Raw genomic sequence first — 19,020 nt, 5'->3', positions numbered from 1 at the left:
ATATGACCACAGTGCAGGAAAAACAGGTTTTAAAAAAATCAATCTTTGATTTTCAGTTTCTCTTTGTAAATAATGTTTTTAATCATTTAGTTTAATATTGATCATGTAAATAACGAGCAAATACTTTGACCTTTATGTTCAAACAACCAATATAATTTGGATYATTTTGTTGAAGCATCTCACAAATCAAGTCGGAATAAAAACAATGCAGACTTATGTGTAAAAATACTTTAACACCTTTAAAAGCATTTTTATAGGTTCAGTAAGCCGTTTCACTTAGAGCAAAACCTATTATTGTTTTCTACACCAGACACAGATTTCTGTTTATAAAGTTTAAGTTTTTAATCTTGATGGTTTGTGAATGAAAAACTTGGYCAGATCAAAGTCCAGACGTAAAGAAGGACTTTGGAGTAAAAGACAGAACCYGAACAAAACCTTTGATTTCGTCCATCTGGAGAGAAAACTTCAGTCAGGTGCAGAAAACCTAAAGTCCACTGAATGAAACTCATCGCTTTGCTTCGAGTCSGTACTTCTCCTCAAACTGACTCTGCTGAGCATCTGCTGCCTCCTCTACACCTCCACCTCCAGCAGCTCTGAGATGCACAAAGAGCTTTCAGACGAAGATGGGGAGCCAAAGTTAGGGATGGAAAAGACCAAAATGTTTGACTTTTTGTGAAACAAACCTGAGGGTTAAGTTGTGTGAATAAAACCCACGGGGTCGCAGAGGCTTGCAGCCCTGTCACGTGCAGCAGTACTCTGACACCTCTCCTCTGACAGAAAACATGAATGTCCAGCTCTGAGAAACCGGTGATGATAAATAATAAATGCAGAAAAATTGGTCCAACAAATCAAATCAAGAAGGTTGGTACAAAACGAGCCAAAAGTAATGTGCGTGACCAAGAATGCAAAACAAAACCACAACGCTCCTTTGGTCGCAAACATGCAAAGTTCAGTGAAACTAAATCTCGTAAAGTAAAAAGGAGCTGGGTACAATTTCAATGATGTGAGAAGAAAAATGCACAAAAATAAAGAACTGAAATCTACAGAGTCACTCCCAGAAAACACTAAATAAAACCTGTGAGGTTCAGTTTTTAACCACAGAAAAGTAAAGTTGGTCCCAGTTTTCAGAGTTCAGAGACACTTTTACTGCATCTCATTTATAAACGTACGTGATGGACAACCTTGAGGCTAAATAATAAAAAATATATATATATTGGTATAAAAACGTGCACATGGAGAAAATGAGTCCCCTGAGCGTACAGGAGGTGTCGGTGTTTTGAGTGAATACGTACCCACAGTGAACAGTACAGTCAGTTCTTAGTGATGAAGAGGGAACAGAGGTGTTTCTCACAGCTGAGAAACTGAGTCCAGGAGCAGAAAAAGACTCATCTGAAGGGCTGAGCCGTGAGAGACAACAGACTGAGGGACACGGGAACACTTTCAAAAACTTACATGAACCACTCAAGTTCAAGAGGAATAACAACTTTAAATTATTTATAATTCTGGTTTTCATCAAAGTGCTCTGCATGAAGAGGGGCAGGAGGCGGGGCTGGTGTTCAGGGAGGGAGGATGCAGGCTCTAGACTCAGCTCCAGGTCCTCAGCTGCTTTTAAAGCTCTGAGGGAGGGGGGCAGACAGGGTACCAAAAAAACAGAAGCTGCCACCTGATTGGCCCACCCGCATCCAATCAGACGGCSGGGACATCCCCCTCCAGTGTTGGTACACATCTGAGGATGGTCCTGAATGCAGGTTCTCTCTGATACGTGACCAGCTGATCGACCCCCCCCCCCATGGTTCCACACATTCAGGCCCTTTTTCTTGATTTGAAAGCTGTGTCTGTGACTCCACTGCAGTCAAATAAGAACATTTCCTTCTGCTCGTAAGGTGTTGTGACTTTTAATGTGGACAATCACTTCCTGGAAGCTGATTGGTTGATGGCACTCTGTTTTGTGTTTTACTTCCACCTGCTTCAAGGCCTCAAACCGTTCAGTCTGGAGTCTGATGGAGGTCACATTTAAATTCTAACAACCAGACCAAAAAAAGAAAAAGAAAGAAAGACAGAAAAAGAAATCAGAGTGAAGGTAGACTGTGTTTCTGTTAGAAGAAGAGTGYAAGTGAGAATGAAGTATTTTAATCAGTCATTAAGTTTAGTCTCTAGCGAAGCTTTTGGCACAAAAAGAAATAAGTGGCTCGCCCTGACTAAACCTTGAGATGTGGGCTGAAGCTGCAGCATGTTTAACACAGTCCTCATGAAGCTGAAGCTGTTTTTATTCCCAGGGTTTTGTTGAGACTTTCGACACCAAGCAGGACTTTTGGTTCTGGTGYATCAATGGGTTCTAGAGAATACTGTGGCTTTTGAAAACAAGAAGCTTCAAATGTGACAGTTACAATGTTCTTATTACCATCAGAACATCTGCTTCGTGTTCTCAGAGTTTTCAGAAGGAGCACGTTGGCCTACGTGTAACACATTAAAAAACTGCCTCATATTCCCAGAAAATAAGCTCCAGAAGCAGAGTTGATATAATTAAAATAAATCAAACAAATAAAGTTGATCTCAGGATGTTAAATCTTTACTTTTCCCACAGACTTCAACGAGCTGCTGTGTGGTCTACAATTAAAAGCAGACATWCGTTTCTCAGCCAGCGAAGAACAAAAGAGAACAAAGCACGACGGCGTTAAGCTTCTCTTTGAAGGACACACCTGAAATCAGCTGAATTAGTGTTTTCTCCTCACAAGTTCACACAAACAGATTTTGACACAATCATTGTTTGTTCTGAAACATAAGCTCATATTTAACCTCCAACACTGTGATTCATCAGTGATGGAGTTTTATAAACAATTCTTGTCTTTCTATCAGTTTGAATGTTTCTAAAAGGAAACTAATGAGGATCCATTTTTGCTAAAGCTGAAAAGAAAACAGGAAAAACACTGGAGAACATGAACCCCTGCTGCAAATTCTCTACAGGTCCAGAAAGAGAACAAGGTTGTAAAGCTGAGTTGACAGAGGAAGTTAAAAGTTAATAAGTTAAAGAGCAGGGCAACAATAACAAAGACAACCTGTCACCAGTGGAAGAATATCTGTCCTAAAATAAACGGACTTTAAAACAACCCCTGCATGGGGGAGTGGTTGTGTAACTGCAGGATGATACAAGCTGCACAGCTCCAGACTCATGATCAGCTGGAGCCAACAAGTTTACAAATACTTCCAGTTTACCTTTTAAATACTTATCTGAGATATACTTAACCAAGTTTATTTGACACTATACTTGGCTTGCAGTGAAAATATACTACTAAAAGTTTAAGTATTCTTAGTCTGTATACTAATGTTAAGTATACTAATGTATACTAATGTACTAATGACTGACTCTAGAAGACCTCTGGATGTTCCTCAACAATTTTGAGCAACTTCTGATGTAGCATTTCAAAATAATGGCACTCCCAATACTTACATAGTAACGTTCTTTGCCCCTAAGTTGCTGTCTTTATTGCAACTAAATGTCTAGTTGTCAGTGACTGGTCTCACTTTGGGCTGACTCTAGAAGATGTCCAGATGTTCCTCAACAATTCTGACCAATATCTGATGTAGCATTTCAAAATGATTGCACTCCCTATACTGACATTTTACAATAATGGTTCCCCTAAGTTGCTGTTTTTATTGCAACTAAATGTCTTGTTGTCAGAGACTGATCTCACTTCATAGTGACTCTAGAAGACATCCCGATGTTCCTCAACAAATAGGAGTAACTTCTGATGTAGCATTTAAAAATAAAGGCACTCCCAATATTTAATTTATAAATTTCTCTGCCCCTAAGTTGCTGTCTTTATTGCAACTAAACAGCTAGTTGTCAGAGACTGATCTCACTTCAGACTGACTCTAGAAAACCTCCAGATTTTCCTCAACAATTCTGAGCAATTTCTAATGTAGCATTTCAGAATAATGGCACTCCGTTTACTGACATTTTACAATTATGGTTCCCCAAAGTTTCTGATTTTGTTACTGTTAAACAGCTAGTTGCCAGAGACTGGTCTCACTTCATAGTGACTCTAGAAGACCTCTTGATATTCCTCAACAAATAGGAGCAACTTCTGATGTAGCATTACAAATTAATTGCAATACTAGTACTTTCTCTGCACCTCWAAGCTGAACAAATTGAGTTCATTCATTCAAAGAGTCGTTTTAGCAACATCTAGTGGCAAACTTGGAAAAATAAATCAATGTAAATAAAAAACACCAACGCTGTCAATAATTTTCTCACGTTGCTAATTTTAAATAGACAGTTAAAGGAAAGAAAATAAAAGTGTAGCTGTCAGCTGCAAAATGAAGAATGAATCTGATGATAATAAAAATATGAATTCTTTTAATAGGCACTGCAAATTCTAGAGATGACACTGCCCTCTACTGGACAGAAANAAGATAAGATAAGATAGACCTTTATTGTCATTGTACAGAGCACAATGAAATTACAGTTCAGTATATCAGTTACTGTTTGATGTTGGACCAGTAATTTTCCATTAACTTAGAGAGAGCCCTTTTATCTTAAGCTTAAATTCTCCTGCAGGAATATTTCCTGAAGTAGTCCCTTTACAACTCAGAACTATTCAGATGTTGGAWAAACATTGAGTTAAATTAGCTGCTGCTGAAACTACTGCGTAAATAAAAATCTGATTTCAAACTGTTTTCAAAAKGCAGTATACTTGAAGTTTATTTTAAGTATACTTGAGTATTTGTTTAAGTATATCATGTACTTGTAGTGTACTAAAAAGTACACCGATTTAATACTTGTTCATGCTAAAGTGGAACTTTTAAAAAAAATTTAATAAAAAGTATGCTTAAAATATACTGTTATAATATCTTTTTAAGTTTATAAACTTACCAAAAAGAAGTATACTTTAAGTACATGTCATTAAGTATACAAAATTACATAAAAAGTGTATTTCCCTAAGTGTACTTTTATTTACCATGTATACCGATATAAGTATTATAGCAGTTTACTAGCAAGWATACTTCTAGGACTACATTGGCCCACAATAAGTTTATGAAAGTATACTCAAAAATATTCTGAAAGTATTCTTCAAAGTATATTCTAGTTTAATCTTGAAATATTTGTACTACAAACAAACCAGTCTGTGTGAAAATGTACTTTTAGTGTACTACTAGTTTATCTTGGCCAAAAGTTGAAACATTAGCATAGACTAATGCAAGCCAAGTATAGTGTAAAATAAACATGGTTAAGTATACCTCAGATAAGTACAAAAGATAATAATGATAATAAATTGGAAGTATACAATTTTTTCAGTTTAAAATTAGTATACTTAATGGATAATTGCATTTTTAGCTAAGGGATATTTTCACCGTTTACAAATGCTACCAAAAACATCTCTCTGTAGCAACATTGTGTAATTTGCTTTTATATGTTTACTTTTTACAGTTTTCCAGCAGTTTTATGCACAAGRTCAAGTCTTCATAATAAACATAAAAAGTTGTACCTTTAGCAACTGATGTCTTTAAAAAATTCATCACCAGATCAGCACTGATGCATCAGACTAGAAGCTTGTATTTATTATTATTACTATTATTATTTTTTAAGTTTGAACATTTTTTAGTCAGTTTTGAACTAATTTGTGTAAAATGTTTTAGTGATTTGTTTTAAAATAAGATTTTCTGCTTCTCACATTTTTCACAGGAACAAAAACACTTAAAAATTCCCACATTACAGAAAAGTTTTTGGGTTTGTGTTTACACTTAATAATCTGCATCTCCAGTGCTTCCAAGCTGTTTACAAATAAAAAAACATGATAATCATCAAGCCCATGCTTCTGCATGAGGCCCACTTCAAACTGCAGCAAAGTCCTGATTTCATCACATTTTTACAGCTGCTATAAAGACAAACAGCTAAAGGTTCTTCCACRTTAACAGAAACAGAGCACAACAGTTAAAAACATCTATAAATATTTGGATTCTCTGGCTTGATCACCTTCAGCAGCACTGATCTCTGCATCAGAATCAGCTGAAATCTTTTGTCCCGTCAGCTTTAACCTCACTGAGGCTTCAGCAGCCCRGTGAGGAAGAACGAGGCGACGATTCCAGCAGCGAGGATGATCAACATGAGCAGCACGGCCAGGCCTCGGCGCAGAACCAGCTGCCTCACCGACAGAATCTCTCCCACTGTGGTGGTGGTGGTCTTATTCTGGTCTGGACCAAGTACGTCCTGGTAAATATGGTCCTCCACGTCAGGACCTGAGGCTGCCACRCTGGCTGGGTGCTGGCTGTGATTACAGTCTGACATTTAGAGAGCAAAGTTTTAATGAACACATTCAGTACGTTTCACCGTCTGCTGCCAAAACATTCTAAACTAAAAAGTGAAAAAAAAAACACCTAAAATATCTGTTGTTTTATTTATATTTTTCAGTTTAAAAGGAAATCAGTGAAATGCTTAACACTTAAAGTCAGAACAAGCCAAAAGCTAGTTAAAAAAAACAAAATGCTAACAAGCAGCTAAAAAATGCAAAAGCTAAAAACAGTAAAAGTGTTGGTAATGTAGCAAAAAGCCATTAAAAGCTAAAGGTTGCAAAAGCAAGCTAACAGCTAAAAGTATTATAAGAAGACAAAAATAAAACAGAAACACAGAAATAGTTTATAAAAAGTCAGAACAAAGTTTTGAAATAATTTAAGATTTATTTCTATGAAGAATATAATTTATCTTTAAAACAAAAGCACATTTGCAGCCATAAACAGATTAAATATAAAAATTAAGTCTGTTTTTTATTTAAATGATGAGAAGCTGATACTGAAAGAAGAACATGAAAGAAGTTTAGTCAACAAAAGCTGCAGGTAGCAGACAAACACAAATTAAACATTTTCTGCTCACCTGAGTTTTCTGTCATCTCTTTAGCTTCTTTGATCTGGACTCCTGCCCTCACGAGAGCCTGAATAAAAACAGAAAGCGTTCATTTAACTTCAGTTCTAATTCAGCAGTTTGAGTTTTTTAAAGTGTGGTTAGCGCTGTCACTATCTTACCTGCAGCAGAAAGTGGTCAGAGTGATTCTCGCAGTTTSTCAGAGCAGGAATTTGAATTTTATTTATTCCTGTTGTGATGCTAACTGCTGACATCTAACTGCAGCTACTTTAAATTTGYTAACTGTCTCTTCCTACAATAAGGACCGTCAAAAAGTCAAAGAACTATTCAGAGGATGGTAAAAAAAAAAACTAATTAAACAGTTTTACGTTTGAATTGTTTTAGAAGAACTGAGATCACTCTGCTGCAGGTAGGATACTGACTGCTTGTTCTTTGAGGAACATGCATCAGGCTATACACCTCYGCCGAAGCTTTCTTCCAATCCAGTTTGTACAAAAAGATGGTGAAGAAGGTTGACTGCATCAGCACACAGACTGTGAGTCCCGTCCACAGCCCTGTGGGGAAACAGGAGAACGTTTTAAAAGGCAAACAGAAGAAAAAACTGACTTTAAAACTTTAGTTTAGGACAGTTTGTTCTCACCAACGATCCCCATGTTGGCTGCAAACATCAGCGAAACACCGATGGGGAAACCGATGACGTAGTAGCCCACCAGGTTGCACAGAGCACCAATCAGCTGCTTACCTGCTCCTCTCAGAACCCCACCAGTGACACCCTTCAGGCAGGAAACATCAGGTTATTTCCTGGACGAGCGTTTTGCTTTAAATGTTGCGAAACAGCATCTTACCGACACGGCATCAGCAACATGTGTGAAGCCGAATACAACCATGACGTCAGAAACCCTCTGCAGGATTTCTCTGCAGAACAGAAGCTGAGTTAAAATCCAAAATACAGAGCTGTGGTTTTTCCTTTGACATTTTCTGACTCAGATGAGTTATTTTGACCTCACTGATGTGCGTCAGCGCCGGCCGCAGTTCGCGTTTAATAACAGATGAGTGAGACATCATTTTTAATGTTTCACTCACGGATCTGAGGTGAAAATGTAGCCGATGACGTTCCGGGAAGAGCCGAAGGTTGCCCCGACAAAACAGGGAAAAATGACTGCAAGAAACATAGACAGAAAATAATCAATTATCATTTTAAACACTTTCTTTTAGCTGCTATTTATAGATTTATGAAGAAAATCTAAAGCAAAATGAATTTAGGTAAAATATTTCTAAATGTTCAGCACAAGTAGGATATTTGTTTCTGAGNGTGTGTGTGTGTGTGTGTTTGTGAATAGGGAGTGGGAGTAAAGTTTGTCTTCTTCCCACTCCTTTTCAAGTTAAATGTGTTCTTGTTTATATTCTTGTTTATTATTATTAATAAGAAATGTTGCTCAAAAAAGGAGTGAACTTTTTTGTTTTGTTTTATTTTTGTTAATTAAAGTTTAACATTGCTTGAATTTATTTATTTTAAAAGGGGGCAGATGTAATACTTGTTTTTCTTCTTTCTGCTTCCTTTCATTTTATTTTATTTGTGGTTTATATGTTATATATAGAATTTATGTTTTTTTTTAATGAATGAAAAGTTATTGTTTATTGTAAAAATACTACAGATAGTTTGTGAAACAGATGCTGTTAATCTAATAGTTGCCCTGTTAGGTCACCGTTTTGTCTCCTCCATGTTGCCACAGAGGATGAGACAGACGAGGCTCAGTTTATCTAAGTCTAAGCCTTGTAGTTGTTCTCCTCTGTGGCTGAAAGTGTTTCTCAGATCATTGTCCAGAAGCTGTGGATGCAGAAACCAGGAGAGAGACGGAGCATGGCTGCTTTAACAGTGAAACATCTGTAGCTGCACAGTTCAGATTTTAGTTTCTCAGAGCTGCACTCACCAGAGTTGAGTAAAAAAAACACCCAGAAAACAGAATCTTAAAATCCTTTTTAATGGAGATATTTGAGCAAAGCAACAGAGAATATCATCCAKTCATACACAGATCAAATCCCTGATGAGACATTTCATGGCTTTGAGCATGCTTCGTTTCAGATGGAGGAGGAGGAACTCYGTTTGTTTGAGGCATCTTCACATGGAGGTCAGAGCAGAGCGGGAACTGATTCTTTGTTGAAGGGAAACAAAGTACCTGAAAGTTTATTTTTATGCAACCAAATGAAACAAAACAGCTAAATATGAAGAACTAAAGTTTTTTTTACTAAGTTTTCATAAATATAAACAGAGACACAGTTTGTCGTATACGCGGTGTTCCTGGCACTGAAGGCGTAAACTTACTAAATATTTCTTCATGCAGATCCAGTTCAAGACTTTAGATTATAAGGAWCATTCCAGGTGAAAATGTTGCAGCAGAACATCTGAACACAAGTCAGGTTTTATTAAATGTCAAACGAAACTGAATCATTTTTAGAATGTTTCTAAAATAATAATAATAATAATAATAATAATAATAATAATAATAAAAAGATTTGACTGGTTTTGCTCAGTTTGGGATATTTGTTGTTGTCTGTAGTAAGAAAGCACTTGGTGTAAAAAGTTAATATGTCATTTATTTTTTGACAATCTGTTTAGTTCAAACAGATGCTGCAGCTTATTGTGAAGTTTGAAACCTCTGGAGTTTTATAACTATTCAAACTATTTGTTAAAATATAAATATTCAGTCCTTACCATAACCAGTAGACAGGAGTCTCTGTTCCTCAGTGCATAGTTTGTAATAAATAAATAAATAAATAAATAAATAAATAAATAAACAGGTAGCATGTTTGACCACAGGTGTGTTGTTCTTACGAGCACAGACGATGGGAACTTTGCAGGACAGCTTGGCCTGCTCAATGTTTCCTGCACCGAGAGCGTTCCCGACCCGAACACTGGCAGCAGCAGAAAGTCCTAAAGGGAACTAGTTAAAAAAAGAAAAATAATAATCATGCACTGCAAATCAAAGGAAAAAGTCGTACGTTTGTGAACGTAGAGCAAGTGGTACCATGTACGCCACAACAGCCAGCTCTAAAATGATGGCGTGTGCCCCCAGCTCCACCTCACTGATCACCCCGGCCAGGAACCCTCCGATCTCAAATATCCACCACTCCAGACAGAGCATCAGCATGCTGGGGATGGCCAGGCGGACGAACGACCCCCACTCCTGAAGACAGTCGAGGGACCAGCCTGAGGGCCAGAAACCAGAGGGTCAGAATTAAAACGTAAACTGCTGCTAAAACTTTGAGAATTTTAAGAAATTCACTGTTTGTCTGCTGCAGGTAAGATACTGACTATGCATATTGCAACAATAATGTTCTCCATCAGGTGATGACACTTAAAGTGAAAAACTGACCTCCCCACGTGGCTTTATGAAGACCCCTCACACAAATGTAAACAAAAAGAACCACAACCAGTAAATACTGAGAGATGGCGTTAGCTGCTGCCGATCCACTGCAAAACAGAAGAAACCGTTTAATCAGCATTTTAAACTCCACCTAACATTCAGCTTCATCRCTAATAAAGAAGCTCTAAATGTGGAAGTTTAAAAGTGATTTATAGGTCACATATAAACATCGTTAAATACACGTTTCTACTGACAGATATGAAATGTTGGGACACTTACGCCACACCCAGATCCAGCTGGTAGAGGAAGACGTAGTTAATGATGGCGTTAAAGATGTTTCCGATGGCTCCGGTTATCACCTGAGGCCAGATGATTCCCTGTGAGCAGCATCACAGCCTGGTTTCAGTTTATACGTCCAACACTCGATGTCTGAACTCCTATCACAGGGTGTGTGTGAGTACTTGTTTCTGCTACAGAGTGAGGACCACTTGCAAAATACTTATTTTCAAAGTGAGGTCTTTGATGTAAAGTGAGGACCTTTTCCCGGTCTACTGTGCTTTACCAGTTATGTTTAGAGGTATGGTGTGAATTAGGTTTTGGTTCAGGTTAGGGTTACCTATAGACCAGTAATGGTTGTTTTAGAGAAAATGACTGGGTTAGGCATAAATACAGTTACAAAAATGAATGGAAGTCAATACAAAGTYCTCAGTTTGATGCAAATACAAGGATGTGTGTGTGGGGGCTGGTATTCCCTAATGTATGAGGCCCATTTTKGGTATACACACCTACTTGTGGGGACAAATTGGTACTAATGAGGACCAAAGCCTAAACCGTTGGTGGGTCAGGGGTTGGCAAAAAGTAGTCTATGCAAGTATCCTTTAAGTGTACTAATTTTAAACATAATTTAAAGTATRCTTCCAGTTTTCTTTTTATGTACTTATCTGAGATATACTTAACCAAGTTTATCTTACACTATACTTGGCTTATACTCAAAATATGCTCAATGTTTAAGTATACTTAGTCTATACTAATGTTTAAACTTCTGGCCAAGATAAACTTTAATAGTACACTGAAAGTACATTTTCACACAGACTGCTTTTTTCGTAGTATATTTCAAGATTAAACTATACTTAAAAGATTACTCTCAGTATACTTCTGAGTATACTTTCATAAACTTATTGTGGACCAATTTAGTCCTAGNGAGTTGACAGCAACAGCCCTTCAGACTAAATGGTTTGGTCGTTTAACTGCAGGTAAAATAATAAATAAATATCCATCAGTAATACAAGTGCTAAGCTAAATGTGGCTCATCCAGGGGCGCCTCCAGGAAGGTTTTGAAGGGGGCTACTAAAAGCCAGAAAGAACAATTTGAGGACTTTTCTAATGGCATATAAGCTTTCTGAAACAGGACTACAGTTCTAATCCCAATTATTATTCCATTCTTCAGGTGTGGCCACAGGGAGCAAATTCACATGGAAGATTTGACATTTGTTTCATGCCGGATGCCCTTATCAATGCTCAAACCTGCAGCTTTGGGACAAGACTACAGAACTGACCACCAAAACACAGCAGCACTGTTAGAAAACTTTAAAAAAAACACACCAAGCATGCGAGCATCTCATATGGTCTAAAAGCTCGGAACGCTACATTCTCTGATTCTGAGTTGAAAAAGCATCTCAGATGGGAAACACAATGTCTTCAAGATTTTGGAATTTTCCATGTTCTGGAKGACATACATCAAATAAAAGCTCAGGACTCAGGAGGATGAAACCAGGGGGCAAGTATGGGAACCAGCAAATAAAGGCCCCCTTTTTTGGTGGCACCCCTGGGCACACTCAAACTGTTTAATAAAACCATATTGCACACACGTCCACTATGTTTATAAAATGTTAAACACCTTCAGGCTTCGTTTGATTGAATCGCTTCTAAGGTAACTTTTTTGGTTTTGTAAACATTCAAAAATGTCCTCACAGTCAGCCTGGACAGAGTAAAGTTACAGAATGTGAGACAAAAAAATATTGACTGTTCACCGAACGCTTGAACAGACAAACCAGACAGATGCGCGTGTCTCTGTGTGGGTTAATACTTGGATACGACTGCTTTCTGTTTGTATGAAGCGATCTGTAAAAATGTCTTCCATCCCTGATATTCCTTACTTTCTCAAACACACCGCAGCAACACATTCATTAAATGACTGAATGAATACATAAGCTCAATACATAAAGAATACATTCAAGTACATCATTTCAGAAATTGGAGTCTGATTTGTTGAGTTGTGCAGCAGAAAGTCAGTCACACATGCAGCTGTAAGTATGAACTCTTCCTTGGTGACTGCATAATGTTGAGTTCTGGTAGTCAGCAGTGACCCCCCTGCAGACAAAGGGTCTTCAGAGGTTTTGGTTCCCTCACAGTGAGGTGAGAGTGCGGAACAGCTGGGTGAGGCAGAAGACGGACGCCGTCAGCGCGGTGCACTGCTTGGCCAGCAGCTTGGTGCTCAGGTCCTGGCAGCTGCGGTTGCTGCTGGCTCTCTCTGCCGCCAGGCAGAAGTCCCTGAACGAGCGAGCGACGTCCGCCAGGCCTGCTACCGCCTCCGCATTCCTCCGGTCACACCGGTCGCAGCCGGAGAACCAGAGGCAGATTGTGGCCAGCTCCACCAGGGTCCGGAAGCTGTCAGCCAGGGAGAGAAGCATTTCCTGCTGGCTCTGTCCAATCCCCACCACCTTCTGGCAGCCCGTCATCAGCCGACGGGCCTCTAACTGGAGAAGCCTTTTATTTTCTGTAAAGTGCGCCGGGCAGGTGTCCCTTCGGTGGCGACCTCCGTGTCCCGTCACAGATTTGTCAACACCACTGCCTTCTAAAACACAAAGGAGCTTGTCCACGTCCCTGCGAAGGACTTTGAACCCAGCAGGAGGTTCTGGGTAACACTGCTGACCTAAACGACTGATCGTGTCTTTGTGCTTTTGAGACATGTATGAAGTGTCCGACTGTGGGGAGAGGAGGGGGCTGAACTCAGAGGTGGAGGAGGAGGAGAAAAAAATGGGGCGTGAAAATGGAGGGGGTACGGGAGAGCTAAAGGAGGGAACAGGCGGAGACGTTATAAGATGAAGACCCCCCTCAGAAGTCTGGTTTAGACCGCTGCTCTGGGAGCGGCAGGAGAACTCGTAGACAGTGAGCTCCTCGTCGAAGTTGTCCTCCCCGCTGAAGCAGTTTGTGTAAACTGTTGGACAGCCACAAGCATCCAGAGGTATCTGGATACTCTCTGTAACCGATTGACATCCAGATGTGAGCACAGAACCACAACCAAACTCAGACTTCAGGGGCGTCGTAGACATTGAGTCCACCAGGGTTTTTGAATGAGACAAATTCTCACAAATAGTAAAGACTCTGCAGCCTGGTGAAGGTGTTCTTGATGGGTCTGAACTCTGATCTGAATGTCTACAAAGATCCAATAAAGGCCTGTCAGTACTGGTTCTTTGGGATTGACCATGAAAAGCAAGTCCTGGTCCATTCAGAGTCTGTGTAGTCACCACTATCTGGGTCAGAACTGACTGATCCCTGAATTTAAAACCTGGGATGTCTTCCTGTAAACTGTTGACTTGTATGTTTAGTTCTGGAGAGTTTGTTAATGATCCTGGAGTGTCTACCTTTAACCCCTTGGTATCATTTTGGAGTAGGGTTATTATGGAGGCAGGGGGCTCCGTTACGGGTCCTGGTGTACTGCCGTTCCATCTGAAGTTTGGACTTTGTTGACTGGGTTTGGGTTCAGTTTGTACAGGATGCTGAGAGCTTTCATCTACCTCTGGCCCTGAAGAAAAACTCTTTGCTGACGCTGYTTCACCAAAATTCTCCCTGTCTGCCACAGATCCAGTCACTGTTGCATCCGAGTCGTCTGAATCCGTGGCTTCACCCGTCTCAACACCAACCATCTGTGTGACATTATGAACACTCGATGCTTTGGGGGTAATATCTGCGTAGTCTCTACTCATGTCCTCAGCAGGACTTTGGGCTTTACCCCCAACCTCGGCTCGGTTCAGACTCTCGTGGGAGCGTGATAAATAAAGTGGTAAATTTTGAATCTTGCCCCTGAGAGTCGAAGCAGATAAACGGCCCATGATGGTTGGTGAACAGGACTGGAAAAGGAAATGAGTTGATGGCACTAGTTCGTTGGGCAGATTGTGGATTGTATTGTCTTTACCCGTTGCGAACCTCTCTTTAGCTTCAAGACTCGAGTTGGGTTTTTGATTTGAGGCTTCCTGAAGCACACCCCCTGAGTTAAAGGTTGGTGATAAGACACTTGTGGCAGCTCCGAGCTTTGCCGTGATGGAGTTTATAGCCAGATTGTAATCGGCATCAGCAGGATGACTCTTTGTTTGAACGTCACAGGTTTGAAGAGGCTGAATGCTGATGTTGGGTTCATATTTGTCTGCTTCAGTCGAACTACCAAAGACGCTATGCTTCGCAGCTGTAGTCCTATTCTCTTTCTCATCGTCTGAGCCATAATTTAGAGAATAACTAGTTTCAACATCATCGTCGTCCTCAAACACATTGTCCGAGTTGGAGCTTTCTGTAACTTCGTCACTAGCTGTGGTGGTAAATTTAGGAACACCGACGGCGTCGTCGTCATTGATGCTTGTTAAAGGCCGTGTTAATGGCTTTGTCTCATTACTATGCACACTAGTATCCAAACCAAGACCTGGACTTTCTTGTTCATGATTTAAAATAATAATTTTGTTTGATGTTTCCATGTTCTCTGAGCTTCTTTCCTCTTGTACGGAACAGTCACTTTTGAGTGCAGTGAGTTTTGGAGGCAGAACAGGTGATGGTGGAGGTGCCGGTGGTGAGCAGAGTAAAGGGAAATACTTATCCATGTTTTTATTTATCTGTGGGGCAATCAAATGGGAATCCAAAGAGTCTTTTTGATTTAGTTCAGTTAAACATTCGGGCAATGCATCAGCCTCCTGGGGTCTTTCATCACTGACGAGGGGTCTCTTCAAGCTGGARGAGAATCCTTCCGTCCTCTCCTCCTTGCCTCCTTCCTCCTCGGTGATGTCAGGCAGAAACATGTGATCGGTGAACACACCTGACGGCTGCACCTTCTCCTCACCCACCTCCTCATGCCCCTCCCCTTCCTCCTTCCCGTCGCCCCTCCGGTCTGCACTCTCCTTCCCGTCAGGATCAACCCGACAGCGGATGACAGTGATGGTCGGAGACACCGCCATCACCACATCCGTGACTGACTTGGATTCCATGGCGTCGGGTTCCATCTCCATTTCCTGTTTCCTGCTCCTGGAGAAGGCCTTCAGGTCTTGTTTCGGGTCAGAAGCAGAAACAGAACCTGGTCTGTGCGGGCGGGGTTTTGACAGGATGGGTTTGGACTCAAGCTGGGCTGGTTCTCCCTCAATGTGAGTGAGCGAGGACACAGTAGGACTGGGGTTCTGGGTTTGCTTTGAGGGTTCTGGATCTGAACTGAGCATCTGGCCATCACTGGATTCTGACAAACTGTTTTTAAGCAGGTTGGGTTTTGATTCTGGATCAGGTTCTGGATAAGAGACTCTGGAAGTATAATCAGTCTCCATGAAAGAACGTCGCTTTCGTGACCTCTTTCTGAAGTTGAAAATTGTTTCGATGTCTCCTCTTTTCTGGTGTCCCTGCGTTTTGTTCCCCTCAGCTCCTCCRTCTTTGTTTGGATCCATCAGAACCACTTTGATGTCACCCGGGTTCAGAGCACTGAGAGAGTTCTGATTATCTGCAAGAAAGAAAACATTAAAACTTAATTTTTCATTAAACAACTTAATCAGAAAATTAGTGGTGGGCAGTGCTAATTCAAAATGTAATTGTGCAATTTCTAAAGTGCTAGTTAATTTATTTAGGTCCGCAAGTTCAAAAGCACATGTGCTCAATAAAACTTAGCAAAAGCTCAACATAAAGCACAAGTTTGTCTCAGTTTATCAGAAAACATTCCAGTRTAACCATGAGACATGTCAGCACTTTACTGCCAAATAGTGGAAAGTTCATTTATCTTACTCAGATTGKCACGTCATCGCAGTTTGGGGAGGTGMTTTGTTGAAACAGACTTTTGAGTCCTGGTGTTAAAAAATAGCTGTGGATTGCTAGTTCTGCTGCTTCTTGGTCATYTTCTTATGTTTATGGTAGGGCTTCAGTRAGAAAACATKCAGATATATTAGTAATTTTAAACTGTTTATTGTAAAACTGAAGCAACGCATTGTGGGTAGCCTRCAGGATGAACAGGAACCCGTTCATTTCACAATAAGAGCGTGAATTTAAATGGTTCCGTGTTTCTTTATTTATAATTATTATTTATTTAATATTTATTGCCRCGGTGTCCCTCGGAGAGGAGGTACAAACTGYACAGCTGAGCATGGTTCTGCAGATCAGAGCCGCAGGTGGATTGTCGCCCTGTGACGTAGCTCCACTTGCTTCCTGCCAYGCAAAGAATTGTGGGAATTCTACTAAATGAAAACTGTCACCAAGAAGGACAGTCAGTCAGAGTATAAAACTCTGTGAACACAATGCTGCTTGAAGGGTCAGTTTCCACACAGTGGAGCTCCATTGTGTTGACAAGAGACAGCTTTCCTCTCCAACGTTCAAGAAAATGATGATGAAGTTTGAAAGATTTATGTGGCTACAAATTGTCGTGCGTTTAGACGGCTCTCTCCCTTTACTTTAGACAAAATTGATGATCAAATTTGAAACATTATTTGCAATTAGCAAACATCRTTCGAAGAAACGAGTAAAACCCCTAAAGCGCAAAGGAGAAATTTAGGTCCAGAAATAGCGCATTTGTGCTTTAGTGGACTAGTGCCCACCCCTGCTGAAAATCAAAAAATAGCATCTCTGAGTGAACAAAATTCACTAAAGTAAGAAATTTACCTATTTACCAATGAGTTTTTGAATAAAAATAACAAKAAATTTAAAAAGTATCAGAAATGGCTGCCGCATTTCGCTATCTATTAGCGCTACATTTTAGCTGAATCTCTGGTAAACTGATATTTTTGTGTTTGCTCAAGTCAAACAGCTGTGGCGGCCATCTTGAATCTCTAAAGTAAATAAGTTGTTTGCTTCATGTTAAAAAGATCCTTCGATCTCGTGATGACTCTGAATCACCTCTCTGGACGACRCCTGAGGTCAGGTCTTCAGGCGAGGCGAAGCCTTCCCTGGCATCGAAGAACTCTTCGTCAGAGCTGCTGTCTCCGAAGCCGGGGGGCGGCTGGAGGATGGGGGTCGGCTCCAYCTCTTCGGCCTCGCCTCCTTCCGCAGCCTCCTCGTTCTCCTGGTGGTGGGGGCGTGGGGGGCTGAGGGTGCTGTCGGGGGTGATGTTGGAGCARAGGTTGTAGTAGCAGCGAGCGTCGCTCTGGTCGAAGTTGAACACGTAGTCTTTGTGGGAGGAGGGGGATGATGGAGACGGGGAATGTGGAGGGTCAACATCACCGCCCCCTGTTACAGATATTTCTTTCTGAATGTTTCTTCTTCTTCTTAGCTCCTCCTCCTCATCTTCCTCACTAGCTTCGGGAGGGCTTGGCAGGAGGTCGGCCAGGCGGGAGAGCTCAGCGAARCACAGGGAGCTGTCGACTGAGCAGAGCTCACCTGAAGGGTTCTGGACGTCAGAAGAGGAGTCAGATTTGAAGGTTTGGGGATCAGCTCCATTTCTGGACCTCCTGCAGCTTCCTCCTCCTCCTCCTCCTCCTCCAGTGCTGACAGCTGTGAGGTGGATGAGAGGGTGAGAGTGAGCAGGAGGAGGAGCCAGGAGGTGAGGCTGAACGTTGCCATCGGAGTGGAGGTGCAGCTGAAAGGGAGAGCGGACACAGACGTGAGTTTCTGGCACCGTGTTCGGACGTGTGGAGGAGGAGGAGCAGGAAATGAGGTCATCTTCCTCCAGGGCATCCAGCGAGTCGCTGGAGGGGCTGGTRAGGATGCGGGAGTCAGTGTGACAGGAGTCTGACGCTTCTGACGGCTGCTCCTCCGMCGCTCCCTCTTCCTCTCCGTCTCCAACCTTCAGGTTTTGTTTACCGGAGTCATCGTTCGTGATCTGGATCTGAATTTCTGCCCCGTCTTTCTCCTTCCMCCGTGTGTCCTCACACGCGTCATTCTCTTTGAGCTTTTTCACCTCCAGAAGTATATCTCCCTTTTCTTTGCTGCCTCTGGATCTCRTTCTGTCTCGATTTTTTCTTTTCCTTCCTTCAGAGTCAGACGAGGATCTGAGACGAGGTTTGTTGTCGTGAGACTTCAGGTTGACCAGCGGGTCCATGTCCAGTTCTGAGGAGTCGTCCGAGTCACTYGCACATCGTGACACGTAACCTGTAAGCATTTTTACAAAAATTTAAATCGCTTGAGCATCACAAGTACCAGACTTTACCGTGAAAGTTTTGCTAATTTATTCACAAGAAAAYGTCCACTTATTGTCCAAACTCGTACCTTCTTCTGCAGAGACTCTGTGCTTCTTTTCATCCGTCCAGGGGAAGACGTTCAGGTTTGGGTCCACAAAGACACGGCAGTACCCCGCTACGAGGCAGGACATATCTTTGGCTGCAGCTGCCTCCAGCAGTAAGGTGATGGGCTTCAGACACAACAACAGGAAAAAATAATAAAGTAAAGAAAATATGGAGAAAACAAAGATTTCATAATGTGAATGCTGAGTCAGCATTCCTTTTTGTTTTTTAATAAAAAAGTTTTTGCGTGGGTTCTCTCCGGGTACTCCGGCTTCCTCCCACAGACCAAAAACATGACTGTTAGGTTAACTGATAACTCTAAATTGTCCCTAGGTGAGAGTGAGAGAGTGAG

General features: G+C 41.1%; 2 protein-coding genes across 4 annotated transcripts in view; both read right to left on the bottom strand.

Annotated features, from left to right (window-relative positions):
* Positions 1-5,012: 5,012 nt before the first annotated feature.
* Positions 5,013-12,361, bottom strand: LOC106524647 (multidrug and toxin extrusion protein 1). Its single transcript, XM_014018539.1, has 11 exons — positions 12,308-12,361; positions 10,501-10,598; positions 10,231-10,328; positions 9,883-10,064; positions 9,690-9,798; positions 7,940-8,015; positions 7,702-7,771; positions 7,497-7,629; positions 7,316-7,410; positions 6,869-6,926; positions 5,013-6,279 (listed from the first exon to the last, which is right to left on the bottom strand). Exons 1-11 carry the CDS (start codon positions 12,359-12,361, stop codon positions 6,038-6,040), a joined length of 1,215 nt encoding a protein of 404 aa, XP_013873993.1. The 3' UTR covers positions 5,013-6,037.
* frmpd1a (FERM and PDZ domain containing 1a) overlaps positions 11,985-19,020 on the bottom strand; it is a 30,440-nt gene continuing 23,404 nt past the window's right edge. For all 3 annotated transcript variants that reach the window (XM_014018474.1, XM_014018473.1, XM_014018475.1), the window contains exons 14-16: positions 18,655-18,796; positions 17,347-18,537; positions 11,985-15,967 (exon numbers count right to left, since the gene is read on the bottom strand). In XM_014018474.1, the coding sequence (XP_013873928.1) occupies positions 12,627-15,967; positions 17,347-18,537; positions 18,655-18,796 (4,674 nt within the window). In that variant the 3' untranslated portion in view covers positions 11,985-12,626. The remainder of the gene's footprint in view (positions 15,968-17,346; positions 18,538-18,654; positions 18,797-19,020) is intronic.

Source organism: Austrofundulus limnaeus, unplaced genomic scaffold (genome assembly GCF_001266775.1).
Source record: "Austrofundulus limnaeus strain Quisiro unplaced genomic scaffold, Austrofundulus_limnaeus-1.0 Scaffold194, whole genome shotgun sequence".
Classification (NCBI taxonomy): Eukaryota; Metazoa; Chordata; class Actinopteri; order Cyprinodontiformes; family Rivulidae; genus Austrofundulus; species Austrofundulus limnaeus.
Note: the sequence above shows the minus strand (reverse complement) of the source record. Positions and strands in the feature narration are given on the sequence as shown.